We start from the raw sequence: 24,973 nt of genomic DNA on the forward strand, positions 1-24,973 counted from the left end.
GGTGAAATTGCAGTGGTAAGTTTCCAATTTATAATTATTACTATGTTAAACGTCTCTAAAAATAATACGTTAAAAGCCTAAAGCAGTAAAATGAATGTCGCGCTTAAGCGGTAAGAAGAGGGAAATTGTTATGTGTGTTACGTTGGGAATACTGAATGTGGTATTTCACACTTCCCGCGTATTGGTTCTGTGCGGAAAACAAGCAAATACGCACGATCTCGCACAAAAATATGTACGTAATCCCTACTACACTGAAAAAAAATATGTACGTAAAATATGTGCGCAAAATACCCGGAGCAAAAATAAAGTTCAAAATAATCCTTTAAAAATTAGGGCGCGCAAAATACGCGGGGGCGCAAATTACGCGAAGAAATACGGTAATACGAAAGCAGGAGCAGTACAAGTGGCGCTCCGGGCTGCAGGACTCCACTGGCCTCGGTCGAGTAATAATAAGACTAACGGACATTGTGCCAACAGTTATGTTTCTCCTCAAATATTCTGCTGTTATAATTTTGAAAAAAGATGGTATTATCATCAACAATTTTGAAATAACTCTGTCATTCTTCAGACTTTTACAGAAAGGGAAACTACTCGCAATTCCTTGTAAAATCTTCCTAAAACGATTGGAATCTCTATAGAGCGAACAAGTAATCACTGGTGTTTATGCAGTTAAGTCGATAAAACAATAAGCCATTGATGTTATTCACCGCTCATACTTGCAATAATAATAATAATAATAATAATAATAATAATAATAATAATAATAATAATAATAATAATAATAACAATAATAATAATAATAATAATTACTTACTTACTTACTGGCTTTTAAGGAACCCGTAGGATCATTGCCGCCCTCACATAAGCCCGCCATTGGTCCCTATCCTGAGCAAGATTAATCCTGTCTCTACCATTATATCCTACCTCCCTCAAATCCATTTTAATATTATCTTCCCATCTACGTCTCGGCCTCCCCAAAGGTCTTTTTCCCTCCGGCCTCCCAACTAACACTCTATATGCATTTCTGGATTCGCCCATACGTGCTACATGTCCTGCCCATCTCAAACGTCTGGATTTTATGTTCCTAATTATGTCCGGTGAAGTATACAATGCGTGCAGCTCTGCGTTGTGTAACTTTCTCCATTCTCCTGCAACTTCATCCCTCTTAGCCCCAAATATTTTGCTAAGAACCTTATTCTCAAACATCCTTAATCTCTGTTCCTCTCTCAAAGTGAGAGTCCAAGTTTCACAACCATACAGAACAACCGGTAATATAACTGTTTTATAAATTCTAACTTTCAGACTTTTTGACAGAAGACTAGATGACAAAAGCTTCTCAACCGAATAATAACACGCATTTCCCATATTTATTCTGCGTTTAATTTCCTCCCGAGTGTCATTTAGATTTGTTACTGTTGCTCCAAGATATTTGAATTTTTCCACCTCTTCGAAGGATAAATATCCAATTTTTATAGTTCCATTTCGTAGAATATTCTGGTCACGAGACATAATCATATACTTAGTCTTTTCGGGATTTACTTCCAACCCTATCGCTCTACTTGCTTCAACAAGAATTTCCGCGTTTTCCCTAATTGTTTGTGGATTTTCTCCTAACATATTCACGTCATCTGCATAGACAAGAAGCTGATGTAACCCGTTCAATAATAATAATAATAATAATAATAATAATAATAATAATAATAATAATAATAATAATAATAATAACTACTATCTCTACCAGCAATTATCACCAACAACAGAATGGATTATAGGTTGTTTAGGGCCTTTCTGCTCTCTTTTATCTGGTATGTTAATATTTCTCCTTCGAAAACCTTAACATTAGGGTTGTTCCAACATGAAATTCAGAACGCTTTCCGAACTAATACCAAACTTCTTTCGACGCATGCGCCAGTTGTGTACTGTGTCAGAACTAGTTCGGGATTTTACATTGTTGGGACGTTTCTTGAATTCTTATTTCATGGCCTTCGGAGTTTCTTCTCATATTAAAATTATATTTATCTTCCGAACTTAATTCGTATACCTATTACCATCACTCATGATGAACTGTTTTTTTTTATTTTAACCCGCCTAGTCTCTAAGCATTTTAACCATAACTTCAGATTAAACCATTTGCGCATGCGTCAGCAGTTACGAGTTCCCTGTTAATTTAATATATTTAATTGATTACTGAAACAATTTATCTATCTTATCTAAAAATATATTCTGCAATGTTTGTCATTTTCTTTAGTTACATTTCAGATATCGGAAGTATGCAAATTATGGACATTTCCATACATTCATATAAATTCTGTATTGCTTCTTTTACTGTGTTTTAAGAATCCTTCCATCTAGGCTGCCCTCAATTCAGTGTCATATATTGTATTTATAATTTTTAGAAATGATCTGTATAGCGCTAAATGCGCTGATCGATCAATAAATTGTTTAAAAAAAAAAAAAAAAAAAAAAAAAGAATCCTTCCTGTCTTAGAAGACATGGGAGTCTTAACTAATTTAACTGAAATGATATTTAGTCATAAAGTAATACTATTATTCTCTCTCAATGTTATCCAATGAAAATTATAAATATTTGCGTTACATTGTTGCAGTTTTGGCCAAAAGAAGAGTTTCCATTGATTGAGGTAGGAAGAATTGTGCTGGACAGAAACCCCGACAATTACTTTGCAATTATAGAGCAGCTCGCATTCAGCCCGGGGAACTTGGTGCCAGGAATTGAAGCCAGTCCCGACATCATGTTACAGGTAATAAGCAGACCTTTTAGAGCTGTCCAGATTTCTTTATGTGCACCTTGTTATTCGCGAAATCGATCGCGGAACCAAGTCATTGTCCTCGTACTAGCTCTCGTCTCCGACCTATGCACCATGCTGCATTCAACTTGTGTAATCGATTCTCAACATTACAAGCCTAGCCATCAGTCCTGTTTCGCAAAAGAGGGAAGTATTCTAATAAATACTCAGGTATATTTATTTGTAAACTAATAACATGGAAAAAATAAATATATAATAGGACGCGAAACTGCGGTCAGCACCAACTGGCGGCAGAGGGCTCAGATAAAATGATCAGCGCACGACGTCGTAGGTGGCGAACATTAGAACTACGTGTTGGGTACATTACCCAGAGTTCTCTATTTATCCGTTCGTTCGAGACGTTGCGCGAGAAGACAAAATGGCAGCCAGAAACTTGCTAATAAGTGGCCTTAAAGTGATACTACGTGTGTGTGTATAAGCAGTGTATGTTGAACAGTGATGTTTATGGACGTTGTAAAAATAGTGTTGTTGAATGTATTGTAAAGTAATAGTACTTACTTACTTACTTACTTACTGGCTTTTAAGGAACCTGGAGGTTCATTGCCGCCCTCACATAAGCCCGCCATTGGTCCCTATCCTGAGCAAGATTAATCCATTCTCTATCATCATATCCCACCTCCCTCGAATCCATTTTAATATTATCTTCCCATCTACGTCTCGGCCTCCCTGAAGGTCTTTTTCCCTCCGGCCTCCCAACTAACACTCTATATGCATTTCTGGATTCGTCCATACGTGTTACATGCCCTGCCCATCTCAAACGTCTGGATTTAATGTTCCTAATTACGTCAGGTGAAGAATACAATGCGTGCAGTTCTGTGTTGTGTAACTTTCTCCATTCTCCAGTAACGTCATCTCTTAGCCCCAAATATTTTCCTAAGCACCTTATTCTCAAACACCCTTAACCTATGTTCCTCTCTCAAAGTGAGAGTCCAAGTTTCACAAACATAAAGAACAACCGGTAATATAACTGTTTTATAAATTCCAACTTTCAGATTTTTTGACAGCAGACTGGATGACAAAAGCTTTTCAACCGAATAATAACAGGCAATTATTGAACTAAGTAGTTTTTGCAGACTTATCCATTGCGCTGTACACTAAATACCCAAAGAATACAATCCCAATTATCTAATCTTTTGCTTTATTTTCTGTCTCTGCCTGGTTATATTTTAATTGGGTAGTGCAAAATAGATCGTCTCTTTTATCTTCCTGTTGGCTGCGGTAAGAATTTTCAGTGGAAGTTGCTGTGAGGAATAAAAATTTAAATGTTTTATTTTAAATCGGGTTAGTTTGAGAATGAGGATGAGGGACGGTGGGAGGGAATACTTTCTGGATAGTTTAACATTTTCGTCACGAGGTGCGCTGCTAAATGCATGGAGTAATTAGTTTTTATTTTCGCTACTTGGTGCGCTGCTAGATGTAATAAGTTCTCCACCGCCCAACAGGTGGCAGAAAGATCAATTTCTACACTAGCATCTCTAGCAAGTGTTACGGGAAACTCAGTAAGATTCGCATTCTATTATATATTTATCCATGCTAATATTGTTTGAATTCTAATCTTGTATAGAAACTAGAATAATAATGGGAAGTATGGTTCCGTTTTGATCACGAAGAACAGTGGGAGATCCGGAACGTGGAACACGTGTCCCTATAAATATATCAGTTCCATCACACGTCACCTGCTAGTGTCAAAACATTGTAGAACTTTGCATCGATAAAATAATCAAGTTGCATCTTTTGCTAATGAATTTTATTTGAGAATAGCAAATAAACTTAGTTTACACTTGTAGGCCCGAATGTTCAGCTACGCAGATACTCAGCGTTATCGCCTGGGTGTCAACTTCCTACAGCTGCCAATCAACATTCCCTTCAGATGCAAGAAAATAACGAACTACCTGCGTAATGGAGCGCACACTTTTTGCAATAAAAAGGGTGCGCCAACTTCCTACACCACCGCATTCTGCGGACCACGGAACGTGCCCAAAGCTGCCATTAAGCCTTTCCACGTTTCGGGAGATGTGGCCAGGTGAGAAATCAATAACGAATAACTCTCTACAAAATTTAATGAGTGTTAGAATAATTTTGGTACAAAGCAGAACTACTGTTACTCTTTATTGCTGAACAAAGTTATTCAATCAGTGACAAGAAAATAAGATTATCATAAAGGTTACTGGGAAAAGGAATCAAGTATCATATATTAACAAAAAATGTACAGATACGGAATTAAAATTTGGAGTGAGTTTTGATGGGAGTCCACCTGTATGTAGGCAACAGTTTTGCACAACTGTCCACAAGTAACGTAGATCTACAGGGACATCATTTTATTTTTACTAACATTTTTAATATTAATCTGTCTATACTTTTCTATTAACGATTGAAACAGGAAAAACAGTTTGCTCCCCCTTCCACGACTGTAGTTCGATGATACTGGCGTAAAATACAAATCACTTTACTAGGTATAGAAGGGAAGAAAAGTAGTTTATCCATTAACGTAAAGTAGAAAATATCGCAACTTTCAGTTTGATAATTTTCATTAGGTTTTTGTTTAATCAAAATACAGTACTGTATTAACAATAAGTGTTTTTACTCACGAACTGAGCTATCCATTTGGACATATTCATTATGCAGTGTATATTATACTGTCTACAGCACATTAGCGTACAATATAGAGAATGAAGTTAAGTTGAAAAATAATCATAATATGGATATTTAAATACATTTTTGAAAATGTGGCAGTTAATTTCGGTACAGGCTTCAGTTCTTTTGTGCATATTATCACACTATAGACTATTGTACCTAATTCCAATTACCAGTTTCGTCCTTCGTACGAGTTTGAAATAATTCTGTACCTACTCTATAAAAGAGTACCTTACGTACTGTAAATTCAATCTTCACTTCTGTCCGATCCGAAAAGATAAAATTACTCAGAAATGCTATCTACTGTCCGTTAAAGTGGTTTTGTCGCAGGGTCGTAGAAAGAGGGGGAGAATCACGTGACAGTTAATTACTTAATGAGGCCCTCTTATTTAAGTTATTTTAAACAGTTGTATAATATTACGTAGACGTCCAATTCCTAACAGAAATTAATGTTTTCAGAAAAGAGCTAAGATAGCCCAGCTACTAGACTTTACAGAGGGGCGAACAGAAGCAGGTGGGGGAAACCGGGATGGGACGCAGGCAAACGGATACAGTACCTGTGCGAAAATATGATTCAATATTGAAAGCTCTTTCGTCACTGGAAAACGCGAACATATTTCTGGAACGTACTATACTCACTAACTCACTACTGCTTACGCTCCCTTGGCTCTGTGTCGTGAACGGTAGAAGGGGTGGGAGTGAAGTACATTCAAAAACTGAGGTACAATAAAAATTGAAGTAAAAATAAAATGATGTCCCTGTATATACAGGGGCTCTTGTTTACTGCACATGCACAATGTTGTTGTTGTTTTCTAATGCCAGGCGTTGACCTCTTGCACTCCAATATTTTTCAAAGATATTGTCATTGTCAGCCACTGAAGCACAGATTTTGAGGTGTTCCGAATCCATTTCTTGATTTGAGTTCCAATTCTATGCAGGTGCTCGGCCAAACAGTCATGGCCTGTTGCCATGAATAAGAAGGGAATAGAATAAGGGAGTTCCAAACTTTATTTCCGTAGCTATCTGTACTTATACTGTGTATATTTTTGTAATGAATATACGAGTTGAATTTTCTCGTAAATTATGATTTGTACTTTCATTATTCCAATTTTTAATTTGCGTCTTTTTATTAATCATCTCATGATACGTAGCGATTTTAAGAGGTGTTTTTTTTTTCAAAAGTAATTCCAGAAGTCTATTCGTTCTTGGCTTGTGACTCAACATTTTTCTACCATCTGGACTGCGATATTCTCATGGGGGCAGATAAAAAACTTATTTTTTTTCATCCACCATGTTAATAATGTCAAAACAAGTGCTTATACGAATTTTGGCCACTCAAGCGCAATTACGAGGACCGTCCAGATAGTAAGTTCGCCTGGGGATGTATACAGGAAGAAAACTCAATTTCATGGTAATATTTATTGAAACAGATACAGCAATTGTTGAGCTATTATCCGACTATACCCCACCTGAAATGAGACATTTCTCATACCGTGGGGTCAACAGAGAGGTGCATACGGCTGTCACACACTACTTCCGATCCCAGGCGGCAGACATCTACGACACAGGGTTACAAAGTTGATCCATGTTATGACCAGGGAAAGGAAGTTCATGCATTTGCATATTTCTTCTCTATCTTGTGTGAATATGCTGAAAGATTATCTACATGAATCACAAATTTCTGAATACAATGATATTACTTTTATTTAAAAGTGCATATTTTGCCTTTATTTATCATCATCATCATCATCATCATCATCATCATCATCATCATCATCATCATCACCATACAAGGATTAAGCCATAGACTCGTTCCGGTTTCATGAAAGCTAGAATTGTTAAAATTGTTCAAACCATCAGCTGTGTGGGCGCCCAATATTTCTCTTCCCATAACGTCTGTAATTTAACATCAGTTTTGGACATCTTTCTACTGGCATCCTATCAATATGTTGTTTCCAGGCGTTCCTATATTTAACTATTCGATCAGTGAGTTTGAAAATATTTAATTCTTTTCTTATATCGTCATTTCGTTTTTCATCTAGTAGAGTATATCCTGCTATATTTCTTAGAAATCTCATCTCTACTGCTTCCAATCTTTGTTCTTGTCTCTTAGTGATCGTCCAACATTCCGATCCATACATTAACACAGGAACAACCATTACTATAAAATTTCATTTTTGTTTATTTCCTCGTGTTTTTAAGGGTTCTTTTAATAGTTCCACACATCAGATTAAATTTATTTATTTTGTCACTAATATCTTCACTTTTAATGTAGGATAAGTTAAAATCTAAATATTTAAAACTATTCACTTGCTCTAAAATTGTATTATAAATTACTATTTTTGCTCTTAAGGAATCATGTCCTTTAAATGCTAAAATTTTAGTTTTATTCTTTGATATTTTAAAATTATAATTGCCACTTATTTCTTCCAATGTAAAAATGGCTATTTGTAGATAATCTTCAGAACTGGAAATCACTACTTGATCATCGGCAAATAATATTGTATCTAACAATTTATTATTTATTTTGATATGTTTATTTAAACTGATCTGCCATTTTAAAATGACTTCGTCTATATATAAATTAAATAGGTGATAGAGGACACCCTTGTCTGACACCACGATGCCTTTATTTATAAAAGCACCATATTTTAACATTTATGCAGGGAAACTACATATTATGTATACAGGGTGTTTAAAAATACGGGGCATAATTTCAGGTATGTATTTCCCACATGTAGACAATCAAAATAGTTCATTACAACATGTGTCCGGAAATGCTTTATTTCCGAGTTATGGCCTTCACAACATTGAAATTCACCGGAACGTTTTTCTTTCCGCAGGTCGTTGCCGTCAAAGGAGACAATAAGAGGGCACTCTGACAGTTCATTCCGAGGCGAAGGTTACATTCAGTGTTGTGTAGGCGTTAGACTGTGCGACATGTATTCAAATCAAACAGACTTACGGGGCAGGCGTACACAAACTTCCTGGAAAACACCATACCTCATGTTTTAGAAGACACTCCACTGATCAATCGTCAACACATTCACTTCTTGCATGACGGCGCTTCTGCACACTTAAGTCGTACGGCTCGCCAGTACTTGGATCGAAGGTTTCCTGATCGATGGATAGGTAGAGATGGCCCAATTGCTTGGCCTCCACGCTCACCTGATCTGAACCCTTTCGATTTCTACTTGTGGGGCCATTTAAAATCATTGGTTTATTCGTCTCCGGTGCCTGATTTGTAATCCCTTCAGAATCTAATTGTGGCATGTTCTGAGGACATACGCAATACTCCTGGAGTTTGGGATCGTGTTCGCAGGTCAATGAGCCATCGATGTGAGGTCTGTATTCAAACAGGAGGTGGACATTTTGAACATCTTCTGTAATGACAACGACCTGCGGAAAGAAAAATGTTCCGGTGAATTTCAATGTTGTGAAGGCCATAACTCGGAAATGAAGCATTTCCGGACACATGTTGTAATGAACTATTTTGATTGTCTACATGTGGGAAATACATACCTGAAATTATGCCCCGTATTTTTGAAACACCCCCTATTTGTCTTTCCCTCATTTTTAAAAGTGTGTAACCTCGTAAACACGACTAATTTATGTTTATGAATTTTGAACGTAACGATGACGCCCTCATAGGCAGCCTCTCAAGTTAGCAATTGGTATTCCTTTACTGCAGTCTTTAGCAGATTTCGATAGAACAATATCCAGTTTAACATCAGTTCCAGGAAATGTAGGAGATAAAGTGAACGAGAAAACAGCAAATATTCTTTCCAAAAACCCTGGATATTATCAACTTAAAGAAATTCAAGATATTCTCGAAGGAAAAACATCCCAAAAACCAACAAAATTTTCTATAGAACAGCTCACGGCTTTTGTGCAAGACCCTCTTACTTCTTGTGACGTAGAACGAAGTTTTTCGCGCAACAAAGCTATGCTGAGAGACAACAGGCGAAGAATGACAACAGAAAACATACGTCACTGCTTAGTTGTGAACTGTAACAGCATAAATGGAGCATTCAGCTATGAGACAAGCACTTCAAAATCCATAGATTAAACATAAGTTACCTATACCTTATTATTCTGTTAAAATAATCTGAGACTGATAATACATATTTTGTAGCATATTTATCTGTTTTTACGACATAAATGCATACATTTCTTCACGATTTAGGGCATGAACTTCCTTTCCCTGGTTATGACAAATGTCTCAATTCTGGTAGAAATGTGAAGTGCCGCCTCACCGAAAAGTATATTGCTTGAAGACAAATATTCATTCATTCATTCGTTCGTTCGTTCGTTCGTTCACTCACTCACTCACTCACTCACTCACTCACTCACTCACTCACTCCTGGTGGGAAATATGTTGTAGAATAGGTCAACAATTTGTGTCTATTCCAATAAATCTTTCCATGAAATTGGGTTTCCTTCTGTAAACGGCCTCAGGGTTACTTATTTTCTGGACGGCCCTTGTAATTGCGGTCGAATGGCTAAAATTTTATAAGCACTTCTTTTTACATTATTAACATGATGGAAGAAAAAAAATACGGTAACTTTTTTTTTATCTGCACCCATGACAATGCTTATTTTTAAGACCTCTGTGATTTCTTCAATCATTCTCTTATTATTGGTATACCTCGATATTTTGTAACTGTACAAGGCATAGACAAAATATTGTATTTTCGCAATATTGGGAGGTTTTGATGAAAAAATGGACTTAGAGCTTTCATGGTACACAGAAGATGTCTTTTATTATACGAGTAATACCTGTCTGCCCTTCATGCACAGATCTTTACTCGTCATCATAGACACCGGCGTAGCTCGGTCGGTTAAGGCGCTTGCTTGCCGATCCGGAGTTGTGCTCGGGCGCGGGTTCGATTCCCGCTTGGGCTGATTACCTGGTTGGGTTTTTCTCCGAGGTTTTCCTCAACTTTAAGACAAATGTCAGGTAATCTATGGCGAATCCTCGGCATCATGTCGCTATCACTAATTCCATTGACGCTAAATAACCTCGTAGTTGATACAGCGTCGTTAAATAACCAAGTAAAAAAATCTTTACTCATGTAGAAATGGACTGATTTTCTTCGTATTTAAAAAAGTCATTCTTCCATGAAATTTTCCCCTATATACTGAGTAAGTTCCTGCAAAACTTTATAGATACAGTATAAATGTTACGTTACCGTATGCTAGTTTATTTCCGGTCGTCTTGACGGGCGGACAGATCTAGTAGGCGCTCCTTATTATCAAGTCTAATGACGCAGTATGCAGATAGTGGCGAATGCAGTGACGTGTCCTGAGTAGCAGAATTTGTTTCATCCAAATTGTGCCAAGTTAAGCAATGTACTCGTAGAATTTTTTTGATGGTAACATAATAAAATGTTGTAACAACAGCGAAACAAAAAAACGAAGATATTGATGTATCGTGTGAAGCTTCAAGTGCAATTGCTGACAACGATAATAAAGTTGACATCTGTATTTTGCATTACATTTTAACTCAAAATTATTTTATAATTAATAAACTTCGTGATAAAGTCGAACTTCTTAACCAACATGTGGAGTTTTTAACAAAGTGCATTGATTGGAACAGGAAGGTAATAAATGGTGCTTCTTCCTCGGTCAATAGTGATGTAAGTAATAAAAATCATTGTGTAATCGTAAAACTGGCGACTCGTCATTGCCTAATAGTGATTTAAATGACAAAAATCATAGTGTGAGTGTATCAATTGGCGATTTACCATCGCTGCATAATAATTTGAGAAATAACATTCCTAGTGCAAGTGTTAATATCACTGGTAAATCTAAAATAATGAGTTCGGAGAGTAAATCCACATGCGAATTATTCAAGACTGTTGGAATTTTAACTAATTCCGTAAAAGTTAACAATAAATTCAACTACTGACAACCCGTCAATCTCGAATATTTCAGATAGTGATAGATAGTGAACTTTAGCCGGATGTGGTATGTAAAAGGCCCAAGTAAGCTATAATTATTGTTAGGTAAAATCCATACGGGTCTAGTATACATTCCAATACCAGACGTTGGAACTATTTTCTTATGTGATGTCTGTTATGATGACGTATGTTGAGTTACCGGTACGTCATTAGTTATTCATTGTTGTGCTATATGATGGAAGTCTGTTGGTTTAGAAGGCAGTGGATGCGTGTCTAGTTAGGGTTAGATGGGTTAAATGAGGCAATAGGCAGAGGTTTGTGACAAGGTTAGTGCAAATACCTTGCTATAATAATACCGGACAGCTAGCAGTTCTGCTCGCGAACGACGCTGGTGCTGCTACCTAGGCGGCCTGTACGGTGTGGCGATACTCGCGAAACAAGCTGTAATCAATTTGCAATGTATATTGTTGGTGGGCTAGTTAATATTTTTATTAATTATAGTCCCGACGCTGTTATTTCCGGCGTGACTCCGCCTCTTTGCTTACGTCTTAGAAAGTGAAGGCTCTATAAAGTCTAGGTAGGTAGTATCGTTCGCCATTTTTGTTCTTACGTTGCCGAGCTACCATACTAGGAATCTATTTACTACATCGTTAAACATTATCATGTCGTAGCTCCTATGATAATAAATCAAACGCAATGTAATTCAGCTAATAATTGAGCGGCAAATAACGTCTTCGTGTGCTTTCTGCGAACGCCAACGAAAGAGCTAAAATGGCGGGCGATTAAATTAAGTATTTATCGAGCCTTAAGAAATGAATCAGCGAATCACAAGACGCACACGTTTAAATGTAGCCGACCTGCAACGCGATTGGCTGCCGGAAATTAGAGCGACGGGACTATAGTGTTGTCTTAAAATGTCAGGGTGTGTGTGTGCTGTTTATAATTGCTACACAATTATAGCATTACAAATTTCTCCAAATCGTACTATCGATTTCCGAAGGATCATAAAACGTGAGTCAACAACATTCCTAATTCCTTTGTCTTTGTGTTGATAGAAAAATACAAATTAGCTTTTTTATTTAGACCTGATAAATGAATAGAAGTTAAAATGTACTGAAAATTTTAAGTTTTAATGTTGTCCACATGCCTTTACTAATTATTACAAACATCAGATTACTATCAATTTTATCTTTGCAGCTGTCAGCAATGCGTATATAAAGCATTATTGTAAATTCATTCTTAATATCGGAATTGATTTTATCTCATTAAACCAAAGAAAAAATATGTAACAATTAATTACGGAAATCAATATGAAATATGCAATATTTCTTATAATATGCAGCTTTGATATAACATAATAATTTTACATTAAATAGTATTCAACATTTCATATATTATTCCACATTAGTAACTCACGTTTCAAACAACAGTCCGAATCCCACTATGTTAATATTTGTATTTGTGGACGTAATTCCACGCCGCTTCGCTAGATGTCAGGTCCGCGATATTTCGCACTTACGTCAATACTGCTAGTATACAGCTGTCCTGTATTATTTATTATAGTATGTTATTTGGTTAGTGGGTTAGTTGAGGGGATGTTTTAAGTGACGCGAGACCTAGTAATGTAAAAATGTTTTAATGATCGGGACTAATGGAGAATACGATACAGTCATATTACACTACATTGATGAAACAAAGACGGCTACTATGACGTAATATAATAATTATAACCTATATGCAAGGCATGACAAAAACCTAAACAAACCTAACCTAACCTGTCACTAATTCTCGACCTTACGAAAGCTCTCAATTTACCAAAAAACAGTTTGAAATCTTTTAAATAATTTTCAGGTATAGAGTAGAGGTTGATAATATCGTGATACGAGTAATATTGTGATAGTTCTTTTTGAGAATTTATTACAATTTTACTGAGCGAGAGGAAGATCGGTTTTTTGTGTCAACGTATTAAGGGAATGTTCGTGGACAAGTTGCTGCACAAAACCGGTCCTTCTCTCGCTCAGTAAAATTGTAATGAATTCTCAAAAAGAACTATCACAATATTACCAATCTTTACCCTACACTTAAAATTTTTTACAATTTCAAGAATTCTAAATGCAAAGATATTAGTATTGATTTTCTTAAACAGGTTACACCTTGTATTATTAAACCATTGACTCAATGAATTAATCAATGCTTATTAAAGGCGATTTTTCCCCAGACCTTGAAGATATAAAAACTGTGCCAATTTATTAAAAAGGTGACAAAACTAAAGTCGAAAATTATAGACCAATCTCTATTGTGCCAGTATTTTCAAAAGTTACAGAATCTGTTATGGATAGTCAATTATACGATTATTTTGAATCTATTTCCTTATTTAATCCTGATCAATTTGGTTTTAGGCATGGACTCTCCACATTAAATGCTATGTTAAAATTGGTTTCATTAGCTATTCATGGTTTTAAAGACTTTAGTAGTACCTCTGCTGTTTTATATGATTTCTCTAAAGCTTTGATTGTGTAAATACGTATTTACAAGGAAACGTTTAACACTGGAAGGTTGGCTAGGACCTTCAAATTTTGTGCACTGAAAGGTCGCATTTGTAAAAAATTTTCTACGAAAAATAATTGTTCGAAATCGACCTATAAGACAGTTAAATAGTACATGGAATATTAATAGTGTTTATCAGTTTGGAAGCCCTGTTGCTGTCCTTCGGAAGAAGGCAAGCTCTGTATAGTATCTGTGTCGCGATGCAACGACCAGCAAGTACGCAGTCTGACATCGAACCTAACAGTGTACTGTAGCTATAGAGTTATAGGTTTAATTTCAGAGAAATTGAATACTATACTAATCTAATTGTTTGCGTGATGGAATCTTTCACCATATTCTCATATACACGAGCAATTAGTAATTTGAATTAGGCCTAAATTAAGCTAATCAATTAAAGAAAATCTCTAGTTACTATTGGAAATACAGCTTACTTATTAGTTATTTGTTTTTGTGTTTCAAAGAAAAAGTGTTACATCGATGCACAATTTATACAATAAAGGCAAGTTATCAATTTTCCTAATTACCGTTGTAAATTGATAGAAAATTATTTTACGTTGTATAGTACTTAAAATAATTTTGAAGTTTAAAGGTAACTCTACATAGCTAAATGTATTGAAAATTACATTATATTCTTTAAAGAAAGTGTTTATTTTATTTAAATAATTATTAAATGTATTTTACGTTGAGCACAAGAGACAATATGAAAAATATAACACATCGTAGTTGTTGATTCATAGCATTATTTATTTATTTATTTTATTATTTAACAATTTTTTAACATTGGTACTTCTATTTTTCTTTTATATTTAACATTACAATAATGTGAAACTTATGACGTCCATTAACGTTCCTCAAAGCATCATTAAATCAGTGTGTCATAATTGATTACTACAAATTTATCATGTAACATAATTTCTCCTGAATTTCGTACCATTCTAGCGTATGTTCTTATGGGCAATAATTTAACTCACTGGTTCTGTACATAAATAGTGAGTCCATTAAATATATTACGGATTAAAAATATGCTATGTAGGATGCAGCAACAACGGTTTTATTTTCTATGCGCCGTGCAATAAGAATTTGTACTTTCATCACTGCATGAACAATTTAGTTTTCTTCTATTTATGTTCAGTGACATTGTAGTGTATATAGGCAACCAGAAGGGGTGGGAGGACAGAATAAGATAAATAAAGAAGGGATAGTGACAGGTTCTAAGAAATACGAATTTATATAGGTGGACTTGTATTTGTATTTGTGTACTTATTGTAAAATATACTGCTATAGGTTTAATTTATAGATTAACTCCATATGTAAATGAAATTATTGGGGATCATCAGTGTGGTTTTAGGCGTAATAGATCAACTATTGACCAGATATTTTGTATTCGACAGATAATGGAGGAAAAAATGGGAGTATAAGGGCACAGTGCATCAGTTATTCATAGATTTCAAAAAGGCATATGACTCGGTTAAGAGAGAAATTTTATATGATATTCTTATTGAATTTGGTATTCCCAAGAAACTAGTTCGATTAATTAAAATGTGTCTCTGAAACGTACAGCAGAGTTCGTATAGGTCAATTTCTGTCAGATGCATTTCCAATTCACTGTGGGCTCAAGCAAGGAGATGCATTATCACCTTTACTTTTTAACTTTGCTCTAGAGTATGCCATTAGGAAAGTCCAGGATAACAGAGAGGGTTTGGAATTGAACGGGTTACATCAGCTGCTTGTCTATGCGGATGACGTGAATATGTTAGGAGAAAATCCACAAACGATTAGGGAAAACCGAGGATTTTACTGGAAGCAAGTAAAGAAATAGGTTTGGAAGTAAATCCTGAAAAGACATGGTATATGATTATGTCTCGTGACGGGAATGTTGTGCGAAATGGCAATATAAAAAAAGGAAATTTATCTTTCGAAGAGGTGGAGAAATTCAAATATCTTGGAGCAACAGTAACAAATATAAATGATACTCGGGAGGAAATTAAACACAGAATAAATATGGGAAATGCCTGTTATTATTCGGTTGAGAAGCTTTTATCATCCAGTCCGCTGTCAAAAAATCTGAAAGTTAGAATTTATAAAACAATTATATTACCGGTTGTTCTTTATGGTTGTGAAACTTGGACTCTCACGTTGAGAGAGGAACATAGGTTAAGGGTGTTTGAGAATAAGGTTCTCAGGAAAATATTTGGGGCTAAGAGGGATGAAGTTACAGGAGAATGGAGAAAGTTACACAACACAGAACTGGACGCATTGTATTCTTCACCTGACGTAATTAGGAATATTAAATCCAGACGTTTGAGATGGGCCGGGCATGTAGCACGTATGGGCGAATCTAGAAATGCATATAGAGTGTTAGTTGGGAGGCCGGAGGGAAAAAGACCTTTAGGGAGGCCGAGACGTAGATGGGAAGATAATATTAAAGTGGGTTTGAGGGAGGTGGGATATGATGATAGAGACTGGATTGATCTTGCTCAGGATAGGGACCAATGGCGGGCTTATGTGAGGGCGGCAATGAACCTCCGGGTTCCTTAAGAGCCAGTAAGTAAATATTAAAAATACCTTACCAATTTAATGTATTATTAGTTTAATTCCATTAAATCAGTTCATATTTTGTTCGTAATGATGGTCCCTATTTAACTCTGCGTTTACAGACGTTGAGTTGCAGTGTTATTTCTCCCTCGTCTCTGCCACATGCTACACTCTAAAGGCTCCGAAACTACTAGATTCACAAACCGATATTCGGAACATCGTTTTAATACCCTGCATATTATTTTCGTAACTTTTTTTTAACGTATCAGCACAGTCTAGTATATACAGTCACGAAGCTCAATATGTAATAAATATGCATCCATAGATAGTTGCTAACCACTAGGATCGCTAATATATCCTCATTACAGACAATGCGAAATAGCACCTGCGCAGTCTATTGTTCCTAGCAACCTCAACAACTCAAGCTTCGTGACTGTGTATATTAGACTGTGGTATCAGTGTAAAAAATTTGAAAGTCCTACGCAACCTGGCAGCGTTGAACGTTCCCTTGTTAGTACAGGGACATCATTTTATTTTTACTTCAATTTTTATTGTACCTGAGTTTTTTAATGTACTTCACTCCCACCCCTCTACTAAGGAAGTTCCAACTCCACACAGAACCAAGACCGCAGATATTAAGCACTACTGAGTTACTGAGTATAGTACGTTCCAGAAATATGTTCGCGTTTTCCAGTGACGAAAGAGCTTTCAATATTGAATCATATTTTCGCACAGGTACTGTCCGTTTGCCTACGTCGCATCCCGATTTCCCCCACCTGCTTCTGCTCGCCCCTCTGTAATAGCTGGGCTGTCTTAGCTCTTTTCTGAAAACATTAATTTCTCTTAGGAATTGGAAGTTTACGTAATATTATACAGCTGTTTTAATTTAACTTAAATAAAAGGGCCTCTTTAAGTAATTAACTGTCACGTGATTTCCTCCCTTTCTACAATCCTGCGGCATAACCACTTGGACGGACAGTAGATAGCATGTCTGAGTAATTTTATATTTTCGGGTCGGGCAGAAGTGAAGATTGAATTTACAGTACGTAGAGTAGGTACAGAATTATTTCAACATGAGTTACTAGTACCAAGGACGAAAGTGGCAATTGGAATTAGATGCAATAGTTTATAGTGCGATAATATGCACAAAAGAACTGAAGCCTGTATCGAAATGAACGGCCACCATTTTCAAAATTGTGTTTAAATGTTCATATTATGATTATTTTTCAATTTAACTTCTTTCTCTATATTGTACGCTGATGTGATGTAGACAGTATAATATACAGTGCATAATGAATACGTTCGTATGGATAACTCACTTCGTGAGTAAAAACATTTATTCTTAATACCGTACTATACTTTGATTAAAGAAAAACCTAATGAAAATTATCAAACTCAAAATCGCGATATTTCCTAGTTTACGTAAATGGATGAACTACTTTTCTTCCTTCCTATACCTAGTAGAGTGATTTGTGTTTTACGCCAGTATCATCGAACTCCAGTCTTGGAGGGGGGAGCAAGCGGTGTTTCCGGTTCTCTAAAGGTATAGACAGGTTAATATTAAAAATGTTAGTAAAATAAAATGATGTCCCTGTATAAACTTCCAGAATTCATGTGTATTTTTTATTCAGGTATAACTCCACCGACGAGGATAATTATAGTCAATGCAAGATCTACTGGAAGTCTTTGGCTCCTCATGACCAGAAAAACTTGGTGTCGAACATTGCTGAAGACGTGATATACGCAGCAAAATTCCTGCAGGTAAGACTGGCATCTGAACTAAGTTATTCCTTAGTTTTGAGTAGAATACTGTATTAGTCTGCATGATGAGATAGTAAGACATAAAGCTCGCTGTACATTTGGAAAACTTAACCCACACGAATTTCATCTACAAAATATAAACCTAATCTCATGGCATCTGCCGGGGATAGAATCCGTAACTTTAGGTGAGATGCTAATGATGCTATTATCAATAAAAGAGTGATGCAACAATTTAGTACGATATAAATCGGTCTTGCAGAGGATTTATTTAGTCTGAAATTATGTAATTTAGAATAATCTCTCTTCCGATGTTATAATCCGGACTTCTTGATAAGAAGCTACCCACTGGGAAGTATGAAGTAGTGTTATGATCATTGAGTGTAATAAAAAAGTGTGATATGGTTTTTGCAGTTAATTTATTTATTCTAAATTTAATAATACCGGTAATAAGTGTAAGTTTATTGATAGAAAAATGCAAGGAAACTGTAATTATACAATTTTATTATATGGTATGTTTAAAATAAAATTTACGAAATGCTTCTTTTGTATTTCAAAAATAGAAAAAATGCTTTAAATCTGACGGCGAGTTAACGTAAATCCTGCATTATACAGAGTGTTTCATAATTCCTATTACAAACTTCTAGGGGTTGTAGAGGGGATTAAGTAGATAAAGTTTTGATTGGGAACCCATGTCCGGAAATGCATCGTTTCGATGTAAAATAAGTTTGTTGTATTCTGACAAAAATTGTGTGTGATGGAGTGAGGCTATGCGGAAAACGTTCGTGATACATGCGTTGTGCATTACCGGTTGTGATGCATGTTTGTGAAACTTGGACTCTCACTTTGAGAGAGGAACAGAGGTTAAGAGTGTTCGAGAATAAGGTAGTTAGAAAAATATCTGGGGATAAGATGTGTGAAGTTACAAAGGAATGGAGACAGTTACATAATGCAGAACTGTACCCATTTTATTCGTCACCTAACATAATTAGGAATATTAAATGCAGATGTTTGAGATGGGCAGAGCATGTAGCATGTAGGCCTGTGGGTGAATCCAGAAATGTGTGTAGAATGTTAGTTGGGTAGAACTCCGTAGAAGTGATTGTAAACAGAGGACACACGATATCAGGGGACTGCAGAAGTCGCCCTCAGCCCATTTTGTTTGCGTACCGTGAAGTGGGTGATTTTAAATCGAATCGATCTTCAAACTTATTTCGCATCGAAACGATACATTTCCGGACATGGGTTCCTAATCAAAACTTTATCTACTTAGTCCCTTTTACAACCCCTAGAAGTTTGTAATAGGAATTATGAAACACCCTGTATTCAAACCCGTTAAGATTTATCAGCCAGTCGACCTGGTTGGCGAGTTGGTATAGCGCTGGCCTTCTATGCCCAAGGTTGCGGGTTCGATCCCCGGCCAGGTCGATGGCATTTAAGTGTGCTTAAATGCGACAGGCTCATGTCAGTAGATTTACTGGCATGTAAAAGAACTCCTGCGGGACAAAATTCCGGCACATCCGGCGACGCTGATATAACCTCTGCAGTTAAATAAACCATAACATTTTTTTATCAGCCATCTATGAACAAAATTGTTTATAATCGTCATTAAAATCAAATCAAGGCATGGAAACATGGATCCCCTACATATTTGTTGAAAAACATATTAATTCGTTCTTTATTTAATATTGTTTGCCTTTTACACTGTACATTATTTCTATTAGAAACAATATGCATGTCTGTATCGTTCATCGTAGTCTCTCTACTTTCTGAGTGGGAATTCGACTTATATACTTCCTCTACGATGATCTTGAAATTCTGCTCTTATTTATGTGTTTTAGGCGTTACATATACTTTATTTCAATTTTCTGTAGTTTATACCGTGAAGTGTATGTTCAAAGCTTATTTAATTTTCCTTTTTAGTAATAGCCCATGAATTTTTTTTAGCTTTGAAGAACAAAGAGAAGAAGATGTGAATAGAATAACAAAATTTCTCCATACTCATATCTTTTATTCAATTGATGAACTGTTTATGCTTGTAAATTGAATTAATGTATTTACTATACATTATATATTTTTGTATAATTTTTTTTCTTTTTCTACATCATAAAGCTTCGGTAAGATCTATGGAATGTAATAAACGAAATTAAAAGGTGTGCAATAACTGTTTCAAACTTTAATTTAAGCCTATATTGTTTCTGACGGTATCATAGATACACCGATATTCTTGTAGCCCTTGAGAAATAAAATTTTTTCTTTCATATTTTGCATCGTAAGTGAAATATTGTACATACGGTAGACCTGATTATTATTCTGTATCTTTATTTTATCTTATGATACTGTACATGTTTCACTAATTTGTTTAGATTATTAATATTATTTCTAACTGTGTTTTAAGTGAGCAACAATCTTACTGCTTCTTGAGCGTGTTAAGAACTGAATGTTAACAAAAGTTACATAATATTCGTTGAATAGTTATCTTACAAAACCTGAGGATTTTATATTGTACAATAAAATACACGTATGTTCCAAAATATCGTCCATACAAAACCTTTTATTTATCGTTTAGAGCAACATTTTTCGTGTAAGGTCCCTGAGCCAAATAACGCCATGCATACCTTTAACGCCACCCTACTAAAAATTTGTTAACGACACAAGTTTTCGGTAGTGCACTACTGCAGCCTGCATTCGCTTGCAATCTAGTGATGGAATGAGTTACTAGCTGTCCGCTGACATTTACGAGTGAGATTATATTCCATCATTTTCCTGTTGTGTGTTGATAGTGAATGGCTGTTCTTATATCAAGGTAAGAGGCAATATTTTATTTTGTGTTGAGCAAATAATAACTATATTAAACTATATATTTTCGTGATCTTTAAACATTCTTCTATGTATAGAAAGTATTTGCTATTTATACAATTTGAAAATTTTAGAGAAACAGGCATGTCATGTTATCAAGTACTCAAGCACGCCTTGTGGCGTTAAAGGTCTACAGACAAAATTTTAGATTATGTTAGTACTAAGGCTGACAGTACAGTATCAGTGTGAAAACATCAGGAAAATCACTAAGCTTTCAACTTACAAATGTTCAGAATGTGCAGTGATGATATTGGTTCAATTGCTTATCGAACTCTTATTTTTTTTATTTTACATAACTTAATTTTTTTTGTTTTACTTATTGGAAAATATTCATATTAAACTAAGGTAAATGCTTTTGTGTTTAATAACTTTCTAACTTTGTTTCTTTTTTTTTAAGTAAGGAGTCACTGGAAAACACATTTTCCTAATCCATCTGGTGTTTCAGTTTCAGATCAAGTATCTTTCATTAGTATTGAGTGATTTTGTATATTTTATTAACAGAAACTCAAATTAAGTCGCTTAGTTCAATTTGTGTTGCTTAGGAAAAATAATTCATTAACAATTATGAGTGTATAGGTTACTAGAAAATAGGTGGCGTTAATTGGACAACCTGTTCCTAATAACGCCAGTTTACAAAGTTTTCCTATTTGAGTTCTAATTCTTGTTCGGTATATAATATATCCATTTTCATTGTGCTATTTTGTAAAGATAAGATTACAGTTTCTATTTCATAATTTTCGTGTTTGTACATAACTTATTTCCAGAGCAAAAGTGACTGAAGTGTTAAGGTGGCGTTATTTGGTACGTGTACCTTACTAAATTGTATTTTGCTCACATTTACAGCACTATGTAGTAATATTTGACTATCGACCATTTTGTTTGCTTTTACTCTCTCCAAACGAACAAATTGAAAGTTTTAACATAAAATTAGTTTTCAGGCATAGGCCTAGTGGCACTTCGATATAGACGTATTTACACCAAAATATTACAAATTATGGTTTATGATGTTTAACTATCAGATTCTGAGCTGCAAAAGTGAAAATACACCGATCAAATTATTAGAGAATGGAAAGAGACGAACAGCGTGGAATGAATGAGATATAAGGAGCAAAATCATGTAAAAGATACGCGAAAGGAGTTCTTGCAAGCGATATAGCGGCTGAGACGAAGTGTTTATGAGAGTTCCAAGCCTTTTGGCCACTTGTCTCACTCCGATTTTTCCCATTCTATATAAAGGAACATTAGGTAATTTTGAAGGGGAAAGTCGAAAATGAACTTAATCTAATAGCTGCCACATGAGGCGGGAACGACGCAAGATAGCACAGCAATAGAGCAGGACGCCGAATATGTTAGACGTCTGAGCAACGAGAGCGAGGGAGGGGGCGCAGTCCTTGCAAGAGAAGGGATCCGAACCCTTGCACTGTGCGAGTGACGCTCGAGTAAGCTCTCCCTGAAGGCGACACAATGCGAAAACCAAGGCTCCAATTTTCGGAAGGATTTCAAATTCAAATTTTCAAATTTTCAAATTTCAAATTTATTCACAATTTACATTTGAAATGATACATATGAATATATACTGTACCCAAAATGAGCATATGCTCGTGCTCGGGTACAGTCCAGTAGTCTACATAAATTTTAAAGAAATCAATAATAAAGTTAATGTTAGAAATAATAGTAATAATAATAATAATAATAATAATAATAATAATAATAATAATAATAATAATAATATCCGTGACGGAGATGATACAAAGATAGTAATACAAATTAATTCAATAATAATAATAGTAATAATAATAATAATAGAATATCCGTGACGGAGATGATACAAAGATACTAATACAAATTAATTCAATAATAATAATAATAATAATAATAATAATAATAATAATAGTAGTAATAATAATAATGATAATAATAACAAAACAAAAATATTTACAATAATAAAATAAATACTAAGACGGATAAAATAAAATATAAAACCACTAGCGAGAGTTAACACAACTTAAATAAGCATATAATAATAATAATAATAATAATAATAATAATAATAGTAATAATTCTTTATTTATACTGGCAGAGTTAAGGCCATAGGGCCTTCTCTTACACTCTACCAGGTCACAAAGTATTCAAGCAGTTAAAATTTAACAAAAAAGTTACAGAACAGACAAAAAAGTTGCAGAACATATAATAACCAGAAAAAAAATGACGAACTCGAAAATCAACAGAAAAGTTCGATGTATCGCAGACGACAGCAACCGCCGTATTGACATTGTGTTATGCATTGTTGATAGTAGGGGGGAGCCGAAGGTCTACGTAACTGCCGTTCTCTTCGATCTTCTCATACAATCATGGGAAGTTAATGCTGAAAAACACAATGTCTACGAGTCAAACTGTTATTTATTACAAGGATAAATACAAATAATACTGAAATATATTAATCAAGTTTCAGTTATAGATCTCCCCTTTTATGCAAGAGGTATCATATCAAAATATTTTATGAATGGCGGAGAAAATATAAATTTCAATAACTCTCTAGTGAGAGAGATAGTGACAAGTACAATCAAGTGTATCTGTGGCGATGCTAAGAAATCATTTATTGGAGATATACACTGTTATTAATTAAGAAAATGATCTATATATATTTATTACAATGTTTTATCTTATAGGTTGCATGCATCAGATAAATACAATAAATATTAGTAACATATAATGCTAGTAACACTTAAAATAATTTGATTTGGAATATGCCAAAATTTATGTGGGAGGGATGATGTATGTAGGTCCTTGGCCCATTTCCTTCAGGGCTCATCCCGATATTTGTCTTAGTGCCTTAGTAAAACCATAGGCAGGATTATTTGTCTCAGTTTAGGAGACAGCCAATTGGCTGTGAGGTGACTATTAAGATAATAGTCTGATCGACGTGGGGCATTATGTTAGGGAGGGTGAGTTCTGTTATTATTGTAATAGCCAGAGTTGAATTTCACCACGAGACAGGATACCAGTGGCGTAGCATGAAATTTTGAGCAGGGGAAGCTAACTCAAGTTGTCTTTCATGCAATATGAGAAAACGTATTACAAAAATACAGTCTTAAAATAAATAGTAGTCAATGTCAAGTCAGCAGTCGAAGATTGGTTGGAACCTCGTAAGTAACACCAATAAGGCATGACCTCAAATGATACGTTAATAAAATATGATTTCACTGTTTACACATATCTCTTAACAAATAGACACGTAAACGTATAACATTAGGTCACTCCCTGTCATACTTAGAGAAATCACAATATTAGTATCATTACGTAAGTATGCGTCTGTCTTTTGGTTGTGTCCTTCATTGACAGCAAGGGAGTCGGTCATTTGTTTTTTAAATCACACTTTTGTTCGTAAGTCAGTCTTGATAATACAATTGTCCTAAAAAAATTCAAGTAAATTAGTGTCAGGAACTGATATTTCGCTCATTATTTATTATATCAGACACAATGCACACTAACACTTCAACTGAACACAACTCACGAAAAGGGATAACTCGGAAACTACTTATTTTCAATGTCAAAGCTAGCTTCTTGATAGCCTTGCGACTAGGATAGTTTAGTTAGAAAGGGATGGAAAATCTGCGGGCTGGGTTACACAGAAGAATGAGTGTGAGAAACCAGTCTGCTTGGAAGCTGGTGTGTGCAGGCTTCTAGTTTACTGCTGCATCACAAATCATCCTGAGCTGCCGCATCACAATATTTAACGCGTAAATATAAATTCTATTAAAATTAATAAATAATTTTCTCCATAAATTGCAGGTTTATTATGAAATTATTATTAACTGGGGAAGCTAAGCTTTTTAGCTTACACTGACGCTACGCCACTGCAGGATACTGGGATGTTTCTGGCATAAGATAAATTCTGTGTTGTTTGAGTAAA

General features: G+C 35.2%; 1 protein-coding gene across 2 annotated transcripts in view; it reads left to right on the top strand.

The window, feature by feature from the left end:
- LOC138706226 (catalase-like) overlaps positions 1 to 24,973 on the top strand; it is a 92,994-nt gene that overhangs the window by 63,476 nt on the left and 4,545 nt on the right. For both annotated transcript variants that reach the window (XM_069835273.1, XM_069835280.1), the window contains 3 exons: positions 2,606 to 2,758; positions 4,612 to 4,847; positions 18,075 to 18,204. In XM_069835273.1, coding sequence (XP_069691374.1) covers positions 2,606 to 2,758; positions 4,612 to 4,847; positions 18,075 to 18,204 — 519 coding nt within the window. The remainder of the gene's footprint in view (positions 1 to 2,605; positions 2,759 to 4,611; positions 4,848 to 18,074; positions 18,205 to 24,973) is intronic.

The sequence above is a fragment of the Periplaneta americana genome, chromosome 1, assembly GCF_040183065.1.
Source record: "Periplaneta americana isolate PAMFEO1 chromosome 1, P.americana_PAMFEO1_priV1, whole genome shotgun sequence".
NCBI lineage: Eukaryota > Metazoa > Arthropoda > Insecta > Blattodea > Blattidae > Periplaneta > Periplaneta americana.